Source organism: Hippocampus bargibanti, linkage group LG04 (assembly GCF_051943395.1).
Source record: "Hippocampus bargibanti isolate YZ-2025 linkage group LG04, ASM5194339v1, whole genome shotgun sequence".
Classification (NCBI taxonomy): Eukaryota; Metazoa; Chordata; class Actinopteri; order Syngnathiformes; family Syngnathidae; genus Hippocampus; species Hippocampus bargibanti.
In genome coordinates, this window is record NC_142737.1 from 10015062 (window position 1) to 10036936 (window position 21875).

Genomic DNA, 21875 nt, shown 5'->3' on the forward strand with positions numbered 1-21875 from the left:
GTTATAAAGTACATAATTGGAATAAACAGAAAAAACGGTCCGTTTTAAAATTATTTTGACAATAAAATAGCTTAGTGTCTGTATTATTAAAAAATCTTAAAAACATTGAATGGTACTTAACTTTCCTTTGCCTGATGGGAAATGTAGTTTTTAATGAAATGATGCATAACATTGGTTTTTCCTTTTTTCTTAAGATACAGGTGAATGTTGCAGTGAATAGTGTTACGTTATTTAGAAATTTTTCGGCATCAGTCGGTGGGACTACATGAATGAATAGAAATAAAACCGACAAAACCTAGGCGGAAGTTGCGAAAGTTGAGCTACGGACACCGGAGCCAAAGTGAGTATTAACCAGAGGCTGTGCAAAGGGCACCAAATGGTTGAATGGCCCTGTTGTATTACCATTTCTGAAACTTAGTGAGGACACTGCTCGAACTTCGGGTAGGCAATATAGCCAGTATAGCAGCTATTTAGCCCGAAGTCTGATGGGCTCCGTTAACCTCCCGCAACCTTGTAACTTATCCTAAGGTAAGCGTGGATGGATGAATGAATGGACTATATAGGAGGGACTTAGAAAATTCCAAGAGGAATAAATATGTACAAATAGCGTTTTATTTCGACTCGGACACTGTAAGAGTGGACTCAAATTAACAATGCGTGTAGGACGAGTGGTTGAAGGGTCTGCATGCAATGTTGCATGTTCAGCCCACTAAAAACTGGAAACAGTACACGAGTGTGAATGCGAGCGAATGTTCAATCAATTTGTGCCCTGTCATTGGCTGGTCACCAGTCAAGTCACCAGGGTTTTTGATCATTTCAAATAATGTTTGGCGTACTACAACTTCTATATGGGAATTGGAATCATTTATGCGTACTACAACTTTTATATGGGAATTGTAATAATTTATAATGTCAGCTATTAGCCAAGGTTGTTAGGTATAACACAATCAGAATAAGAATCATCTTTATTGCCAAGTATGTAGAACACACAAGGAATTTGTTTCCGGTCGAACACGCTGCACTAGTATCATCATCAAAAAATTGAAAAAAAAAAAAAAAAAAAAAAAAAGAGGCACTATACAGTTCAATTTGGGCTACTGTCCATCATCGAAATTCTATGGACTTTACCAACAGTAATTGCATTGTTTTGGTGGGTGGGGCAACAGATGAGAGTTTCCCCTGGCTCCTTGCGCATCCTCAGTTTGTTCTCCCAAAGACACTTGGTGACCTATCAACGAAGGGGCTTGTGTGACGCACCCATGCGTCTGGTGCAGTTCCATCGCCACAATGATGAAGGAGCTCTAAGAGTGGGAGTGGAGCAGGATGAAGGCCATGGCATCGTGGACCTGAGGGCGTTTGACACCTCCATGCCTTCTACAATGAAAGAGCTTCTGGAGCGGGGAGAAGAAGGTCTCAATTGTGCGCGGAGGTATCACAAATATGTACCTAGGCATCAACTCCTGTACATAACATTGCTGTTAATTCAACTTCTACATTTTCACCTCAGGGCGGTGTCATCTGGCCAGTGCGTGCTGAAGCGTTCCGATATCAGGCTGCTGTCTCCCATTTTAGCCCCGGAGAAGGTGGTTTGCGTGGGTCTCAACTACAGAGACCACTGCCTGGAACAAAACGCCCCCATACCCAAAGAGCCCATCATCTTCAGCAAGTTCCCCAATGCTATCACGGGGCCATATGATGACATCATATTACCTTCTGAGAGCCAAGTGAGTTTCTAGAGGTCTGAAATTGTCAAATTTTAATATGAATAGAAATGTCACTTATTTACGATGCAATCGTTGATTAAAATGGTGCAGTCAAAGTTTGCACTCAGATGACTAGTCACATCTTCCCAAACTCTATTCCCAATGTATAACAGCCACGAGTGATACCAAAAATAAATTAGTTGAAAAAAAACTGTGTGATAAGTGAAAATACATTTCACCAGTCCAAAATAATTAATAGATTAGTTCTCAAGCTTTTTCAACACTTTAAATGTTAGTAATCATGTGTCAATACAGACCAATAGTATCGATTTGTGAATAAAATATTCAATTACTTTGACTTGTGAGCACAACTGAAGCAGGAGCACTTTATGGTGGGCGCGAACTCCCTAACAAATAGCATCGAAGTGGTTTTCGAAAGGCCGCTTTATTTTTGGTTTGGCTGTACGTCTTCTTCCATCATGGTTTGCTTGGGACCGCCACAAAAATGGACAAAATCCGACTTCAACAGACAGTTAGGACGGCGGAAATAAATCATTGGCACCGCCCTACCTCCTCTTGAGGACTTGCACACTGCAAGAATCAAGACAAAATCCTACTGGACCCTCTACACCCTGCCCACCACCTTTTCCAGCTGCACACCTCTGGCAGGCGTTACTGATCCATTTAAACAGCTTCTTCCCCCGTCGCCATTAAGTCCTTAAACAGTAACCCAAATCTAATTGTCGAGTGCCTTTTTGCAATTTTGCACAACCCTGTGGAACAGCATCCCGTTATAATTAGTAGCTCCAGCCCTGTACTCACTTGAACCACAGTCTGCTTGATACTTTGCACATTGTCTCACAGTTGTTCTTGAGAGGTATCCCTTACATTATGGAATTAGATTAGATTAGTTTTTATTATTGTCCTCCATACTTATTTGTCATGAATTATGATGACACTAGTGCAGCGTGTTCTACCGGAGAAAAATTCCTTGTGTGTGCTACATACTTGGCCAATGAAGATGATTCTGATTCTGTATTGATATTTTACGGCCCCCAGTGGCCATATCGGGTATGGCACACCAGAAGGAGGCAGCCTTTCTTCAACCAGGGTACAAATAAAATCTCACAAAAAAAATGCAAATAGCACACTGAAAATGTGTTCTTCCTGTGATTGATATGCCCAAAACGCAACATTTGTACTAAGCACGAAAAATGATCTGGTAAAATATGATTATTTTTCTTTATCATTCCATGTAAAGGAGGTGGACTGGGAAGTGGAGCTGGCTTTTGTGATTGGACGCCAAGGAAAGCACATCAAGGTAAGCAACACCGCATCGTTATGGCGTGACGGCTAAATCTCCTGCCACCTTTCCGTTCAGGAGGAAGAAGCTCTCTCTTACGTGGCCGGCTTCATGGTGGCTAATGACGTCAGTGCGCGCGATTGGCAGATGAAGCGCAACGGAAAGCAGTGGCTGCTGGGAAAGACGTTTGAAAGCTTTTGTCCCCTCGGCCCCGCATTAGTGACCACAGATGCCGTGAGAGGTGACTGTGCACATTAGCAGCCTTCGTCTCTTTACTCACGTCACATCCTACCCACCTGATGGGATAAGATCAAATGCACACTCAGTGGCCACACCAAGTACGCCCACGGATCAAATGTAAGAGCTCGATTGAAACAAAAACGACAAAAATCTGCCATGGCAAAGATCATAATGCTTAATTTACCCTCTTTTCTGGTGTCTAAGGCGCAACCAAAAGCCTTCATTTTCTTCAAAAGATGACCGTGTGCCTTATATGCACGTGCGCCTTATATGTGGAGTAATATTGAGCCTCAACAGGTCTCACAACTACTGTCAGCAGGCACCGACACCATTTCCCCCTGTAGAAGTAGTGTGTAACCCAAACCTCTACTGTACCACCTTTTAATGTGGTGTGCCTTATACGGACGCTCTCCTACTTACAAACATTCGAGTTATGAACAACGGTACATAAGAAAATTTTTGTAGTAACATATGTAGTATTCTCTCCAGTTGTACATGTACATATCTTTATAGAGCATATATTTTATTAAATGTTTATTTCTCAGTACAAACCAATACAGGATACTTATACAAGCCTTAAACATATGTATATAAACCTTAAACATACTTATATAAACCTTAAACATGCATTCCATACAAAATCTAGCACTGACTTAATCAACTTATGAATAAATTCACCTTATGAACAACCGTTAAGAACGTATCTCGTTCGTAAGTTGAGGAGAGTCTGTATTTGGAAAACTTTTATATACAGTAAAGTCTCGTTATATCGATATTCTCGGGAGTTGGAAAAAATATCGATATAACCGGACTATCTATATCCGATCATGTGGCATGTAAATTTTCTCCTTGCGTTCATAGAAATAGTATCGTAATAAGCAGTACTATCGATATAACCGATATCGATATAACGAGACTTTACTGTATTTGAAAAACTTCATTTGTTGAAGGTGTACCTTATAGTCCGGTGCGTCTAATGCACCGGAAAATACGTTACCTTTTAGAAAAGAAAATTTTATTTCCTAATATAGTCATTGAAATATATTGCAAGATACTGGAATACAGTATATTATTTTTTCAAGACATCAACTACATTATGATATAAATCCATAGAATTATATATTAATGATAATATGTTATGCAATATATTCTATAGTGATGTAATATTTATCATAATGTATATTGAATTACACACCTCTGTACTGCTGCTTTCTGTACTTTCGCTCCCATTCCTTTTACCCCATACTTATTCCTCTCAATACTGGATACTTATATGTAAACTCCACCTTACTGGAGATACACCGAAAGACCGGAAGGAAACCACCTCTGGAGTTTCTTCCATTGCAAAGCTCCTACTGCAAAAATCAAACATAAGAAAAAAAAAGTTGTTTTTTGTTTCTGCTGTTTTTGGTAAAACAGTGAAACTAATACAAATTGGAAAAATTTCAATCTCCAGATCCTCACAAGTTGGGAATTCGGTGTCTGGTCAATGGAGAAAACGTACAGAGCAGCAACACTGATCAGATGATCTTCAAGATCGAGGCGCTGATCTCCTGGGTTTCAAAGTGAGATTGCCGTTCTGGATTCTAAAAAAAATAAAATAAAAAAATAAAGCACTGCAAATACACACAAAAAAATACTGTTACCTCGTCAAAAAGTTGTAGCATACCAAGTCTCGAAATGTTTGTTTTTCAGGTTTGTGACATTAACTCCTGGAGACGTGTTCCTGACCGGCACCCCTCCTGGTGTGGGTGTGTTCAGAAAACCGCCCATCTTTCTCAAGGTGATTTTTTTTGGCAACTGCTAAAAGATGGAGAGGGGCTGGGGGGAGTTCACACCATTTTGTCATTCACTGCCATTTTTTCGGGAATTGAAATGCATGTCGTGGAGCGCCATTCCCAAATTTGTTTGGGTATTGGTGTTACTTGCGGGGGGTTTGAAGCTTTGGTCAGACGAATGTTTTTCCCTCCCACAAGGGGGCAGCATTTGCCTTTTGTACAGCCACTCCTTTTTTTAAGCTCAGATAACTCCAGACCCACATAATTTAGGAATTAACACTTGTTTTCTTATGAAAGAAGAGAGTCCTAGTTTTCTTTTGCAGCATTGAATGTTTATGTAGCCGTAAAACTCAATAGTCTGTGGGTCCTGCAATTTGAATGAGAATGGCAAAAACCCTGGCACTGGAGTGGACCCATATTTGCACATTATCTGGCAGTGAATTAGTTACTATAACATAGGCTAAAAAAAGTAAGTGCTGTTCTAATAAATCGGTTTTGTCTTTCAGAGAGGAGATGTTGTGGAGTGCCAAATAGACCAGTTGGGGTCTATTGTCAACAAAGTGATATGAACTCTTGAAAATTAGCACTATTAACTGCTTGTTTCCACCCACAATTTGGGAGTTGCCATTTTTTGGCCAATCCAGAGAATAAAGAATCACAGGACTCCTGTGATTAACATGTCATTGCCTGCAATAAAAAAGTGCATCATGTATGTGTGTAGACCATAAAAGAGCCTTTTCCCACCCCTCAAAATGGCTTAATTATTTGTTCATTAACACGTATGAATACTTAGAACCATCAACATAGCCAGAGGTACAAGTTCAGAAGGAATAGTACACGCAACCCAACACCGGGGGGCAGTATGGTTTCATGGTGGAACTTTAGCTTTTGAATTGTAGCTTTGCAAACTGTTGATGCTTGCCAGGGGCAGATTCCTCAGACTCATGAGGTAGAACTCATGACAATGGCACCCATTTTGAATTAATAATGGTCTGAGAAAATAATTAACAGGAATATAATACCAGTAGACATTAGAAAGAAAACAAGGCTCAGATTAGAGCCATTTAATCACGACGAGATGAATAGAACTGGGCCTCATTAGCATGGATGTGAAATAATGAGCTTGATAACTTGTAGGAAAAGAAAAAAACGAGCTGAAATGTGTTCAGGTTCCAAACAAAAGCCCCCAGGTTACAGTGTAAACACGAGATGGGGGGGGGGGGGGGGGGGGGGGGGGGGCAAGCTGCATCATCAAGAAACGGCCGAGCCACACAGCTGATTGCAGCAACCTCATAATCCCCATCTCCTGCAGCTTTATGCTAATGCTATTACCCAGGCAAAACTCGAAATCAAATGTCTCATAACTGAGGAATCTCAATGCAATTAACCCCAAACGCCTTGTCAAACTCAGCGTGAATCCTCTCCATAACGACTCCAACCATCTTTGGCTGCATTCAAAAACACAGTAACAAACACGGATATCTTAAATGTAGAGGAACTGAGTGATGAAGCGCTGCAGTTTCTTCTTGTTTTCTGCCGACTGGAATAAAGGTGTGACATCCAGGAAGACGACTTCTTCCCGCCGCTCCTCCATAAGGACCTGGTGGGGGCACAAACACAGTCAACATAATGTACTTGGAAAGATAATTCTTTTTATCTAAATGGGGCTAAAGACGTCTTCCCACATGGCGCTGGTGGGTGGGTGGACCGGTGGTTAGCATGTCTGCTTTAGTTCCGCGACGTGGACAATTATGTATTTAGAGCTATCCATTTTGTAATCCAATCACACAGGCGTGGTGGAGCCTATCCCAGCTGTCTTTGTGCTGTAGGCGGGGGGACACCTTGAACTTGTTGCCAGCTAATGGCTGTGTAATCATATGTACCAAAAATATGTTCAACAAAAACTTTGTTCAGCGGAAAGGTCGGTGATGTTGGACAGTCTGTGGCTGGATGGATGCAACTGTCGCGCCTTGGAATTGAAGCGGATTGGGGCAGGAAATGTGAGACAATCTCTTGATGCTAGACAGCTTTGTGTTTGCTTTCAACATTTAGCTTGTAGCAGACGTGCACATTTCACCATGACGCCCCTGATCCACTAGTGAAAAGGATTCTTTGATCCTCTGCTCTTTCATATATAACTGCTTCATACAACAAAGAGGGTGCAGAAAGTGCATAAGATTGAATGACTGTCTGTGTCTTTTGTGCTGTGTCACATTATTTATTTAGTATTTTTTGTTGTTGTTTTGACTTCAAGATGGCGCTGCAAGAGTGGCTCCTTTTACAGCAGGTCCTGATTTTTGTTTTTGTACTATTTCTTTTCCTTTCCTCTTACTTTCATGACTTTGCTGCTGTGAAATGTAAATTTCTACACTGCGAGACTAATAAAGGTAAATCCAATCCGATCCAATGTTGGCTTGATTGGAAAATGTAATAATAACTGTGCTGATTACAATAAAAACACTTTGGTCACTTTAACTCTTCATTTCTTTGACTTTGTTGTATCGCATGGTTGAGTGAACGCTGGCATGTCTGGCTGCCACTTCTCACCTGCAGACAGTTTTAAAAGGCACTTATAAATGAAATATATTATTATTGTCCCTAAAACACCCATTCCCCCCGTTTCTTTTTTTAAACAATTATCCAGTCCTCCTTTCAGGAAACTCCAGTTGGTCCAAAATGATGCAGCTCGTCACATAATAGGAGCCCATAAAAGAGAATTTATAACCCAAATTCTGGCTTCGCTTCACTTGCTTCTTGTACATTTTCAAGTTTATTTTTAGATGATTTTATTTGTTTTCAAATCTTTAAATGAAGGGCCTTGCCCCAGCTAACCCCTCAGAGCTCCTCCATCTCCTCCTGTTGTTGAAATGCCCAATGCCCCTTTTCTGACGCGTGTACTCATTTTTTTGATGTCCAATATTTTTCTTAAAATATCACTCTTCAGGCTGTGATCTCTTTAGAAGAGAAGAAGCCTTGTGCCATTCACATGGTCATGGCGCATGAATCTTCTTCTTTTCCTTTCGGCTTTTCCCTATAAAATTCTTGAGAAGCAGGGACAGGCAACAAATGTTACTTTCTGATGTTTAAAGTAGTGTGATCAATTCATTTATTAAATATGCATTCAGATCAGTCTTCGGGCTAAAAAAACAAGTTACTTAACAGTTAATTATATCATGCTTCTGTATCTTTTTCCCCGCGATGCAAATAAATGGCACAGATTCGGAGGGAATGGCCCATGTGCACTCCGTCCCCATCAAGGGAGTTCTGTTGTATTTTCACCAAGCTTTCAAATGATACTTAATGGTGAATTTAAATGTTATTTTTCCATAATGTTCTCTTTAAACAGTAGAATATATTAAAAAAAAACACACACAGGATGGCAACTATTTCTGACTGATGATCCTGATCAGCTATTAATTGCTTCTCCGAGCCGTTGCAGATATATAGGTCAATGATGCTCTATTTTTAAAAGCAGCGATTGCCATCTCGCAAAGTGGGAGCAAGTGCGACGCCTGCGCAGGCTGAAGGACCAACTCGTCAATCGTAGGAGCGGGAGATTGTGGAGTTTTCTTTGATGTGAGCATCTGCACAACCTGAGTGCTTCTGTATCAGTAGAATAGATTTCACTTGGGCTCTTTGTAGTCTGGAGACGTTGAAATGATGCTTTTTCTCTTTGTCCTCGAACCCCGGCGGTTCAAACAAGACGAGATTGTGTCTGTTCCTGTCTGAAAAACGACCTCTCGCGGCCCTACGCTCTCACGCTGAATCTCAAACTGCGATCATCAAGCATTTATCTGGCCCTCGACAACGTTTTGTTTTATTCATTCAGATGAGGTCACCGTTGTAACCCTGAAACACGCTCCAGAAGTCAAAAGAAAATTATACACTTTATCGCATGACTCCAGAACAGCAAGAAAGAGTCGCCGTAGTTACTGGAGGTGATGCCATAGAAATATATTTCATCGTGTATATTCACCCAACACACACACAGTATATATAAAGCCTGTCACTCACCCCGAGGTCTATTAGTGTTCCAACTGCAGCGTGCGCAGCCGCCTGTGAGCAGCTCTCTGTGAGATGGCACACAATGGCACGCATCATTCAAAAGAACAGACGTATATCCAATAAAGAAAATAACACGCCGGAATAACGGAACAAAGGCATTACCACTGGAACTGGTTGAATTTTTACATTGTATAACACTGAGTGGTTTCAATTAGGCTTTTTCGGATTTTGTCTTTGTATATTCGGAGGTGTTTTTTTTTTAATGTTGGGGGAGATGTGCTCACCATAGTACCGTTTCTTCGCCGTTGCTGTATTACACAGGTGTGAGTGCAGCTGAGTCACAAAATCGCCTTCTGCCAGAGAGAAGATGGTGTGTTATTTTACATGTATGTTCAAAAGAGACCGCACAAGTCATTTATTGTTCGCTATAAAATAAACTACCTACAATGAAACTGAAATTTGCAAAGATATTCTCTTGGTACAAGTCAACGTCCGATTTGTTGGTTTTGAAACTCCTTCTCGTAAATGATATAAACCAAATAAACCTGATCCAGAATGAAATTAACTCATAACTCTGTTTTAGTGACACGGCGGTGCTTCGAGATACTTGGATCACAAAGTCACCTTCCGCTACAGAAAGTAACAGAAAAAGCCAATCTGTTTCCACAGTAAATTTCAACATCAAGCGTCATTTTCGAAGAATTCCTCCCTTGACTTCTGCTTGTTTACATCAGCCAAATTTTCTCATCTTGAAAAACATAGAATTCCGATCACTTATATCTCAAGGAATGACTGATTATTCATTGAACGTGAGTCGGACATGTGCAGGGCAAAAAAAAATGGAAAATGCGCACAATCTGACTTGGGAGGTTCTGACGGTGAGTCAAGTTCATGTATCATCATTTTTAACATTCTAAACTATTTTATAAGTGCAAACTAGCAAACCATTCTATAATTAAACCCAATTAACATAAATTCTGTCCTCTTGTTAACTGCAACAGTGTGTGGCGGACAAGGTGACACAGGTGCAGATAGGAAATTTACTGCCCGTGCTCACGAGGTGAGTGTCTTAAAATCCATGCTGAACATAAATGACTTTACTGACTATTACAGCAGTGTCTTGACAAATTAGTTTGAGTCATTCCATGACCACACACTTTCATCTTTTTCTTTCAAGATGAGAAATGCATAAAAATGTAATCTATCACATACTCCCTGTAAAACCCAACAAAAACCACTGTAACATCAGCGCTGGATCAGGGAGGCCATTGAAATCCGAAAGCGAGGACCAAGGACCATCAACAGGGATGAGGGAGCTTACATGCTCTCTACTACCTGGAGCAGCATCCTGGAGGGACGAGCGGACAGCGTGGCTTGCCTGTCAGTTCTGACAGGTAGGTCACGCCCTCATAGCAACACCAGCTGAAAATGGCGCGTCACAGCAACATCCGTGACACTCTGACGAAGGCGGAAGTAGTCGCCGAAACATGTCAGGTATTTGAACACCTACAATACACTGTCTGTAAGTAAGGAATCTGCTTAACATTAAAAACCACTGTATTTTTGAGTGTATAAGGCGTACCCGAAAAGCCTGGCTTTTCTTCAAAAGATGACCCTGTGCCTTATATGCCGGTGCGCCTTATATGTGAAGTTAGATTGAGCCACAACAGGTCTCACAACTACTGTCAGCTGCCACTGACTCCATGTCCCCCATAACATAATAACCTCTACTGTAGTGCCTTATAATGTGGTGTGCCTCATATTTGGAAAAAAAAATTATATATTTATATATTCTATTTGGAAACCTTTTTTCATTCATTGAAGTTGTGCCTCATAGTCCGGTGCGCCTTATATATGGAACATGTTTGAATATACACCATTCAGAAGGGCCTTGTACTCCGGAAAACACGGTACACATTTTTCAGGAGGAGTGTGAAAAAAAATGAAACAAATCTTTTTAAATCTTTTTTTGCAAGACAAAGGAAGATTTGGGAAATGGAAGAATACAAATATGTAAAACATATTTGCAAGGGATTTAAATCATTACGCTTCATGGCAAGATCTAATATTCAATAACAGGCGATAACTGTTACTTTCTGATGTTTAAAGTAGTAGTAGTTACTGAACAGTTAATTTTATCATGCTTTCAGTATGTCTTTTTTTCTCCGAGATGCAAATAAATGGCCCAGATTCTGAGGGAACATGTTTGAAAATACACCATTCACAGGGGGTGCGCCTTATACTTCGGGGCACCTCATACACTGGAAAATACGGTATTTTAAGTGTTTTTAAAATGGAAAATAGCACTGCGCCATATTGTAACTTATAGAAATGTAGTGTAATATATTGTGACAGAAAATCTTTGTCTCAAACACAGATGCTGTCTGTCAACAGTAACAGCTAGGCGGACATTCCAAATACAACTCGTTGTTATAGTATTCTGTTTTTTAAATGAATTAATTTATTTGTTTATTTTTCTTAATTATTTAGTATCGCCAAATTACCGCCTGTTGTGAAATGAGTTGAGTTGCCTGCCACTGTCACATACTCGCATTTCAAAACAGCTAAATGATAGGGCCGTATCTTGATAAACATAGAAGTTGAGTCACTTGAATCGCAGTGTACGTGGCTTTCATTTCTAAGGAAAGGTCAAATAAAAAAGAAAAAAAGAAAAAAAATAAACCTGGAAGAGGTGTGCGCAGGTGGTCCAGGAAAGCGGTGGTCCAGGAGAGGGCCTTCAGACGTCCGGCTAGCATGTTGCAGAGGAAGAAGAGCATGTCGGGACACTGATTTGGCTGGCTTATCTACGAAGGAGAGGGTAAGAAAGAGTTTGATAGGAATGTCAACGGCAGGATGATTGGAAGAGTTCACTACGGAAACAACATTTTCCGCGAGGCTGAACTCCCTATGAAAAGTCTGTCAGCTAGCACGTCAAGTCATACTGAAATCCAACAGGAAAGATCTTTTAATTTTAGTTTCTGTCATTTTGTCCAGCAGCCTGTCGGAAATATATAAATATATTATTTTTTTGCCTCAAATTGATATAACTCAAGAAATGTACTGTGGATTGTTATGAAATTTCTGAAAAACGTTCATGGACCCCAGAAGGGGTCTCCGCGCCTGTCAGTTACTTTCATACTGAGGTTCGCGTACAAGTGAACAACAATAAGGAAGCAGGATACCGTGACATTTCTTTGAATGATCGGGTGACTATTCCGGTGTAAAGGTCAGAGATTCAAAGGAAGCTATAATATAGGCTGACATATTTTTCCTGTCATGGGAATTTCACAATTTTCCCGCACGAGACTGTGGAAAGGCCATTTGAACCCGTTTAAAATCAATACATCTTCTTCAGTCTTCTTCTAAGCCATTTAAGAAAAAAATTGTCGTCTTTTTTTTTTCTCAACAGACCAAGGTTTTGTATGGACACCGTCCATATCCCTTTTATTGGACATTTCCAAAGGAGTGTTAAAAGTCGACAAAACAAACACCTTTGATCAGCTTTTGATAAAACATCATTTATTGTGCATGAATTGAATTGTAATCTGTATTTGTTCAATATTTTGATGCATTTTTATGCTTTCGAAAACATTTATGGCTAAATTTTGGGAAGGCTTGGAACGGATTTGGTCATTTACATGTAAAACACATCTCTACTTCCAACATTTTCCAGTTAAGAAATGTCTTCCAGAACCAATTAATTTTGGAAAGTAGAGGTCTCATTGTACATATGAGCAGTTGTGGGCCAGTTGTGGGAATTATATTTTGAATTCTTATTAAATAATTCTAAATGGTCTTTCGGTGTCCTTTCATTGCTTTTTCACTGCTGCGTAATTCCTGACGTGTGTTTTCGTATTCAAGCATTTAACCAATCACATTTCATCCATCATTTGTTACCAGGGTCAGAAATCAACCTGGACGCCTTCACAATCAGTTCTGCAGGCCCTGGAGGATAAAAATCAATGTTGATGAAACTGTCACTTTCAACAATCAGAGTTCGAGTTGGCAACCCAAGGCCTGCTGGAAGGCGCTGGAAATGTCAGAGTTTTCGCAAATTATGATTGGCTAATCATATGATTGGTTAATACCTAGCCAACCATAGTATCACGAGCCACTAGTGAAGACCAAACGGGCCAGAGCTAGCACACTGTATCTGGAGAGAGCTGCATAGGCAAATTTATGGCTGTGTTGATTTTATAGCAGTATTTGTCAACCCACAATGGTTGAAGGAAGAGAGGAAATGGATTTGGTTGCAGATTTACTGTTAAAGCCATTTTCAAGACGGACTTTTCAAGAATAAATGGACATCATTAAGTTTGGACAGCTCCAAAGCGAGGAAAAATAGCAAATAATGCAAAACGGACCACTACTGAAGACCTAGGGGTGACATGCACGGCCCACCACTGCCTATAAGGGATACTTTTTGATGCAACTTTGCATTGGATCTCATTCGATCGTATAGATTTTGAGTGTAATTACGTGAAACCATTTCAATATGTCAGAGCATATTATGTGAGGTGAGTAGCCATCCAAATGTTGAAATAAACAAATTGTAACATAACAATTTCAGTGAAATGGAAATAAATCTGCAGGCAGCCTTGACAGCAGAGCTGCTCACGACAGCTAACCTTACCTCACTGAATAGATCCAGGTCTGCTTTGTATGATGTCAAGTGTATTCAGGAGGGTTCACAAACAGACAGTGATCAGTAGCCAAAAGAGAAGATGATATTTGTCAGGGAGCGCTACGTGTTTTTTGCTCAGGCAGCTGAAGGTGGCAGAGGCAGTAAAAGAGTATGCGGTTGCCGTGGTAAAAATGTATATAATAATGAGTCCCTCCCGTGATAGAAAGAGCTGATATGAACTTGATGTGACCGTGCATGAAATACAATCAATTATATTGCTACTGAGGATTTAGTTTTTAATTCACCGAAGCAGGGACTCAAGTAAATAAATGATAAGAAGCTATGAAAGGGTCACGAAAACCAGAAAGAGTCCGCACATGAATATTTGATGTGCAACATCCTGAAAGTTTCTTTGAAACAGACAGCGCTGAACAGTCAAGGTCTTACGGACAACAAACAAGCAGTAATATAAGCAGACACCAAAAAAACACAGCATATGTACTGGGAAAGCATTGTTTGAGGACAGTCTGAAGATTTGAATGAATCAGCGTTAAACATTAAATATCTATCAATTGAATGCACTGCGCTCCTTTTTTGTCATTTGAAATCAAGACTGAGCAAAGAGGAAGACCGCTCATGGCAAAGACAGCTGAATGCAATCGCAGTTTTGAAGCATGCGCAGCTTTGAAAATGTTCTCTGAGGCAAGGGTTGCGCTAACTGACTCTCCCGAAGCTATCGGTCCAAACAATATTTGGATGAAAAATATATTCTCTGAAAGGAACTTGCCGTGGAAGATTGGGATATGGAAGTATTTTCTGTTGTTGTAAAAGTCGGAAGAAAAGAAGCAAACATAATTGAGAGGTTTGAGGATGACAGTTGTGGTCAGTCGTGCTTTGATGTTATTCATTAAGATCTTGTTTTTCGCTCAGTATTATCACCTCTAAGTCACTTTGCCCACAATTTGGGAGTTGAATAAATGCTTTGAAAAGTCACACGTATTTTGTGACAGTCTTCTATTAAAGCTGACACGTATATTGCTAATTATTCAAGTAATGCGTTTGAGCTGCGTGGCTGCCTTTGTTATGGAGATGTACTCGCATCAAATGAGTCTGTCGTGCTGTGGCTAGTTTTGTCGTGGCCTGGATGCACCCCTGTTAGCTGCCAGCGTCTGTTAACTGGGGCAACATCCGGCGTGATTTTCCCCAAATGCGGTCAAACCTCGGATGATTTTCAGTGGCATGCTCTGTGTCTTTGTGTTGTCATATTTGTTATTATAATTTTTCTTTCCCAAGATGGCGGCGCGTGAACACGCAGCGGCATTAAAATCTCCACGGTACTGTTCATATACCTTGTACGAATACAAGTCTTGCTCCTCGCAATCAGAATCGCTTTGATACGGCTCATCTGTGGTGGTCCATGTTAGCGGGCCATCTCTCTTCCAGAAATCACCGATGGGATTGTCCCTCTGTACCTGGCGAGAGAGATAATGTGCAATGTTTGGAAGCAAACAAACACACCCTTTTATGTGCACAGATATTATGGCTCTATTAACTCATTCGCTGCCATACCCGAATTTATTTGGGATTTGAAAAGTGTGATGTGGAGCGGCATTCCGACATTTGGTCGGGTTTTGTTTTTTTCTTGATGGTGGTGCCGATAAGCGCTGGTTAGACCTCTGGTGATGATTTTCCCTTCCACAAGGGGGCATCATTTGCCCTTTGTCCATGTTAGCGCTTTGTTACAGAAGGTTGTGTCAGGAAGGGCATCTGATGTAAAAGCTTGGCCAAAACAAACATGCGAATCACCTCTGAAGATGGAGGACACTGATTCGCTGTGGCGACCCCTTGAAGCAAAAAGCCGAAAGAAAAAGAAGCGCTTTGTTACAGCTTCAGCTGTTGTTAAAGCGATATTTAAATCAATATGTATGTAATGTATTTTGTACAGCCACCCCCATTTCAAGCTCAGAGACTCAAACTCCAGACCCATATAACTTGGGAATGTAACTTTTTTTTCTGATGATGAAGAGAGTCTACTGTTTCTAACGCTGTATTGAATTTTTATGTAGTCCTAAAACCTCTGTGGGTCCTGCAATTTGAGTGAAAATGACAAAACCCCTGGCACTGGAGTGGACACATTTGTGCACATCTTTTGGCAGTGAATGAGTTTAAAAAAAGTTTTAATTCAATCGCCAATGGTTTCTTCGGAAAAACACATTTTACATGAGAAGAGTGGTTGATCGGCATCTTACTTCTTCCATGATTAAGATGCCACATCGCACCAAACTGTCGATTGCATCCAGGGCGAAATTGTGACAAGACTGGCAGGGCTGGAGAAAATGGTCCGGAAAAGAATGTGAGAGAAGGTCAGGGGAACAAACAGCTTCACTTTCATCATGGAAGACGAGCATAGCAAGACAGGTGACAAAGAGCATAGACTGTGAGGTGAAAAGGAAGATGAGTTCACAGAAGAAGCGCAGTCGTCCATCGTGATGCATGAGTGGGAGTGATATTTTGCCAAGGAGGAAAAGGCTGAGCAACACTGCTGCAAGCAGAGCAGAAAAGAAAGAGCAGCTACTCATCTGAAAGGGGGGCTAACAGAGAAAAGGTGCAGTATATCTGCCTCCGATTCAGAGCCCTTGAAGTCAACATGATGGAGCGTGTATACGTGTACATGTGCCGAAACACAACACGAGCACACAATTCAGCACCAGTGGTGCAGGGTGACTCACTGTTCGGCCCCATTAAACACCCATCAGACGAGACCACACCGGATGCACGCGTGTGCGCGTGTGATATGAATGGGGAAACTTACTGGCCGAAATCCCGGAGGCAGGAGATGGCAGAGCTGCAGGGCTCTTTCAGTTAGCTCCAACTGGCCGAGTACCACATCAAACTCCAAGTCACCTTTGACCTTGTCTCCCTCTGCACTCTGAGCTCTCACCTTGCTGCTGATGCCACTGTTGGTAATCTCACGTAGCACGGCAGACACTGCACATGCTGGGGAGATTGGAAATACATATACTGTACTATTATTATTATATAAATACACACACAATATATATATATATATACAGTAAAGTCTCGTTATATCGATATCGGATATATCGATAGTCCCGGTTATATCGATACTATTTCTATGCACGCGCGGAGAAAATTACATGCAAACAGGGTCGGATATATCGATAGTACCGGTTATATCGATATTTTTTCTGACTCCCTTGAATATCGATATAACGAGACTTTACTGTATGTGTATATATATATATATATATTTGTACATATAGGGTATCATGAGCGTATATTTCAGCACATTTATAGAGGACAGCTTGAAAAGGGTGAGTTCACCTCACACAATGTGGAGAGCTGTTTCCATATATATAGTAAGTTAATGGATAATGCAATGAGGCACTCAGAGGAACTCATCGTGCGTACTTCATCGTACAGAGAGGTATTACTCATTGCTTTGCCCTTAATTTAGTGTGTGCCTTAAAGGTTCAAACAAGATTGTCATTTGGAACAATCATCAGACTTCCATGTTGACCACATTAGATGGCAATAGAACAAAAGAGGTTGATAATTTAGTATTGTTTTAGCATTGTCCTTTTGCCACAGACATGGATTGCCCACCAGTGTGCAGACAATTTCCTGTTCTTTGGGCACGTGTCTATGGCAGTTTCTTGAGTGTCCTGTTATTGTAGACTTGAAGTTTGTGTCCATTAATGACATTGATGTCAATTTTCCAATGGCTCTATGGACTGACAATTGGAGTGTCATATTTCACACACACCTAAATTAATAAATACAGAAAAGCATATATCATTCATGATGATAACATATTGCTTATTATCCAGTCATCCATACTCTCGGCTTCCATTTTGGTATTGCTTCAGAGGTGAAAAAGTCATGGGACACCTCGTAGTTTATTTGGCTTATTTTAAGCAATTTAGAGCAAAGCTATGTTTCATAATGCTCATTGCTCAGAACCTTCACTCCCACAACAGAAATAAACCACACTTACATAATGAATGCTCCACGGAAGCATTATCAAAAGGTATTGTACGTGCCCTTTAAAAAAATAATAATAATAATAAAAATAAAACAATGTGCTTTAAAATGCAAATGAGATAGACAGACAACTGTCAGTCAAGTGCTTCGGAAACAGCAGGGAGCAGCTGAAAATCTGCGTCATCAACTGAGCGGAAGTTCATAGTTCCCATGGCAATGGCTGTAAAGTGGCGGTATTGCCAAGCTTCTGATATCCTTGAGTTTGCAATGTCAAACTATTTGCAGAAACCAAATATATTTCCTCTCAGTGCTGTGACATGAAAGACTTTTTTCTTGCCCCTTCGCTTTTGCACTTTGGAAGCAGGTCTAAATGCATTGTGCAGACCAGAATTTTCAGGACTTTTGATACGTACAACCTCAGACAGAAGAATATCTACCGTGCTTTAGAAAAGGAGGCTCTGGAGAGATAATGTGCGAGTGAGAGAATGGGATGTGAAAATTTAAGAGGAACATATTAACTCTCGAGTGCCCACTGTGGCGCAGTCATCAATAGGAAGCGGACTCTCAAGAACAGGTTTGACACAACCGCATTGAAAAAGGAAAGATGAGAAAAAGTAAGAGCAATCTCCAGGACAAGTGTGGGAGAGGAGAAGTAGTAGATCAAGGTTGAGCAGATGGCCACGTTGAGTGTGGGGACTGTGATTGAGCCGGCAAAGCTTCATTAGAGAGGGGGGGGCCTAAAAGATGACATCGCCGAGTGGTGAAATGAAATGGAGACTCATTATTATTTCTTTTTTTCAGGTTACGATGAAAAACTTCGGAGTTCCTGCTACTTTAACGATGTCCTCCGGCGAAAAAAAATCGTGCAGCCTTATGTGACGATCTCTCCTAATTTTGTTGGAATTTGAACCTCATCAAATTCACATTTCTTCTCTATTCGAAGAATATAATTTTGGAATACGCAATAAACAGCAATTTTATAGTTTGATATCTTATATATGTGGAATATGTCACACTTACATGGCAAAATGATATTTCCATGGTGCATGCTTGTATTACAAAAACTACATGTTGCCGTAAATGTTTCATTTGTCTGATTCCATCATCTATACAAAGAGTGGTTATTGTTTATTGTGATAATCATGAAATAGAAGCTTGTTTGTTCTAAATTGAATTATTGAATTGAAATGAACCTTCAAAGAAAAAAAAATAATACAAAATAGACATCTAAATTTTCAGAAGAAAAAAAATATTTTCCGTAAATGTTCCGTTCTAGTTGTGAATTACATAAGCAAGCACACATGATTACAGTAATACGAATAAAAGACAACAATGACTGCCGTTGTTCAGTTTTTTTGCAATGGCCAGCTAAACATCATAATTGGAGAGCGTAAACTTTAGCCAAGACAGCTCATCTTTCTAACAATGCCATATTTCTGCTGAGATAGCAATGTGTGTTGAGAGCAATGTGTAGAAAAAAAGTCTTTTTTTTTCCTTTTTCCCAGGAAAAGATAAACAGCTGTAGTTGCTTCCGAGTCTATTTTTCATGAATGATTGACTTAGCAATGCCGGCATGAATCCCAATCATTCAAGCTGGGGGGCAACATATTACGGATGTTGTTTCACTAATGGCCACTCAAGCCCCTGTGGCTACCGACGAAAAAGCTCATTGGCAGTCTTGTTCTTGTTACATCTGCTAAAGCTGAGTATTAAGAACTGCAACTTTTAAAATATCAAATATCAAATCGATTTCCCATCCTGCCATGTCGACTGTCACAAGTCGCAGCCAAAGCCTCCCACGAACACCATCACGCCAAGGGAACACATGGTGTCAACACGACTTTCGGCGGAAATGTGAACGGAAAGTACCACAGTCTTACCAAAATACATGCATGAAAAATCACTTACCACCAACTGCTTCTAAAATAAAAGTATGGGTGACAATCTGAGCCTGAAGGTCAAGGTGATTTGCGGCAGCAAAGGTAGGCCGAGGCATAATTAAAGGGTCTCGTCTAGAAGAAGATATGGTGTGCAAAGTTTTCGGAGTCATATTCATTTATATTGCATTTCCGGAGGACTAACCTTGACGGTAGTGCCGCTATGATGAGGTGAGGGGCAAGCAGTGTGACGGAGTAGTGGACCATTTCTGTTAGACTTCCTCCAAATCCGACGTCTTTGTTCCTGAACAAGAGCTCCTCCGTGAGCCAGTTGACATCACAACACAAGACGGATGTGCTCACACCCTGCCCATGGGGATCCCAAAAGTGAATTTATCGTCAGTGGAGCTTCTCACAACTGTTTGAAATTATGGAAGAATTCCATCAATTTTTTGGGGGGGAAGTTATGACTTTTGATTGAAATCTCGGAATAGAAATCAGGTACACTGATACCTCAGTTTACGAACTTAATTGGTTCCCAGAAAGTGTGTGTAAGGCGAAAAGTTGGTCTGCCAAACATTTATTTCCCATAAAATAACGTTAAAATTAGAATAATCTGTTCCCAGGTCCCCATAAATCAAATTTCTACTAAATAAGCCTTAAAACTACACAAAAAAGACCTTATTTTATGTATAATAAATGTGCATTGTAATTTAAGAAACAAACTGTATACTATATCGTCAGACAATAACCCACAAAGGGACATGTGTCACTTTTCGCAAGGAAGGAGCAGCCTCAACATGTGTTAGCGAGGGTGTGAGGGGGTGGAGCAGTGGGAGGGAGTTTGTGAGCAACCTGCTCCTGTCCCAGCGCGCCTGCTAGGCAACGCCACCCACCAGGCCGCCCCGCCATGGACCCCTCTGCCTCGTCAACAGCATCATCCTTGCCCAGCAGCGATGGAGGCGGGTGTCCCGCGAGTCGCCTGCAGCTGTCCTTTCTGACAGATGCATTGTTTCTCACACCCTCCAAGCAAGACTGCAGTGAGGTCGGCCACCCCCAGCCTCCTCTCACCTACTTTAACAGTCGCCACCACCCCCGCCCGCGTGGCCTGCAAGCTATCGAGTGAAAATGAGTTGCAGCGCTCCCGTCTGAAAAGAGGAAGGGGGGTATAGGCAGGTGAGACAAGTCACGAGTTACATGGACGCCCCAGCATTGTCCTCCCCCCCCCCCAAAAAAAATAATAATAATATGAACTCATTCACTGCCATTCCCGAATTTATTCGGGAATGGCAGTGAAATATAACGTGGAGCGCCATTCCTGAATTTGTTCGAGTTTTGTTTTTTCTTGCAAGTGGGGGTGCCGATAAAGTGCTGGTCAGACCTCTGGCAATGTTTTTCCCTTCCACAAGGGAGCATCATTTGCATTTTGTACAGCCGGCCCCGCTTGCACCTCATATTACTCCACACCCATATAACTTAGGTATTAACACTTTTGTCTCATGTAAGAAGAGAGTGTAATGCTTCTTACACTGCACTGAATGTTTATGTAGTTCTAAAACTCAATATTCTGTGGGTCCTGGAATTTAAGTGAAAATGACAAAAACCCTGGCACTGGAGTGGACACATTTTTGCACATCCGGTAGTGAATGAGTTAAAAACATGACTAAGGTCTTTTCCGCAAATAGTTTAGCAGAAGGGACACAGTGACTTGCTCGGAATTTAAATATGAATTATGTGACTCGCCAGGTATCCATTTATTCTATCACAAGGCCAATTTAATCACCCCCTAGCTAAAAAAATATATTTTAGAGTTTACAATTAACATAACATCGGAATCTAGGATCAGTCCAGACCTCAAATAACACTTGCTGGTAAGGAACTATGTTGAGGTGATATATCTTGACATACAGAAGCACATAGGTTGCGGTTGTGAGACTTTGCCACATACTTACATTATTAAAGGACAACCGATATCACTTTTTTGTTTCCTAACTGACGTCAGAAAACGTTTTATAGCATCTAAAATACCCAAAACACGCAGTATGATATTTTTAGTCAAATGCAAAACACCAATAAAAATGACTTAAAGTGTCTAAAATCTGCAAAAAAAAGAACCCGGAAGTGGCCCGTTTCAGAAGGTCCCGCCCCCTTGTTCGTGGCGTCACCCCAAGACGTCTTGCTTTGCTGGAGAATCAAAACAATGGCTTCAGATTCGGAGAATCTGCTTTCTTGTTACTCCTCCAGTTATGAATATGATTCAAATAGTTCTGAAGAGGAAAGCATACATGTTTGCCCGTTTCCACAGGCTGATTAATTCCTTACACGGAGCTTTGTCGCCCT

At 40.8% G+C, this 21875-nt stretch overlaps 2 protein-coding genes across 5 annotated transcripts in view; one reads left to right on the forward strand and one right to left on the reverse strand.

Annotated features, from left to right (window-relative positions):
* Positions 1-180: 180 nt before the first annotated feature.
* On the forward strand, positions 181-5734 carry fahd2a (fumarylacetoacetate hydrolase domain containing 2A). 4 transcript variants are annotated; one of them, XM_088993914.1, is made up of 8 exons: positions 181-340; positions 1167-1429; positions 1508-1724; positions 2965-3024; positions 3085-3247; positions 4703-4811; positions 4942-5029; positions 5531-5734. In XM_088993914.1, the coding sequence occupies exons 2-8, from the start codon at positions 1167-1169 to the stop codon at positions 5591-5593; spliced, it is 963 nt and encodes a 320-aa protein (XP_088850040.1). In that variant the 5' UTR covers positions 181-340; the 3' UTR covers positions 5594-5734. The 4 variants fall into 4 exon arrangements, with proteins under 4 accessions (XP_088850040.1, XP_088850043.1, XP_088850042.1 ...); XM_088993917.1 differs by having other exon boundaries at positions 1217-1429; XM_088993916.1 differs by lacking the exon at positions 181-340 and adding an exon at positions 395-528.
* A 126-nt stretch (positions 5735-5860) lies between these two features.
* gpat2 (glycerol-3-phosphate acyltransferase 2, mitochondrial) overlaps positions 5861-21875 on the reverse strand; it is a 74529-nt gene continuing 58514 nt past the window's right edge. The window contains exons 16-24 of the mRNA XM_088993918.1: positions 19741-19901; positions 19567-19670; positions 16466-16650; positions 15903-15980; positions 15003-15125; positions 11713-11833; positions 9314-9382; positions 9039-9094; positions 5861-6624 (exon numbers count right to left, since the gene is read on the reverse strand). Of these exons, the coding sequence (XP_088850044.1) occupies positions 6508-6624; positions 9039-9094; positions 9314-9382; positions 11713-11833; positions 15003-15125; positions 15903-15980; positions 16466-16650; positions 19567-19670; positions 19741-19901 (1014 nt within the window). The 3' untranslated portion in view covers positions 5861-6507. The remainder of the gene's footprint in view (positions 6625-9038; positions 9095-9313; positions 9383-11712; positions 11834-15002; positions 15126-15902; positions 15981-16465; positions 16651-19566; positions 19671-19740; positions 19902-21875) is intronic.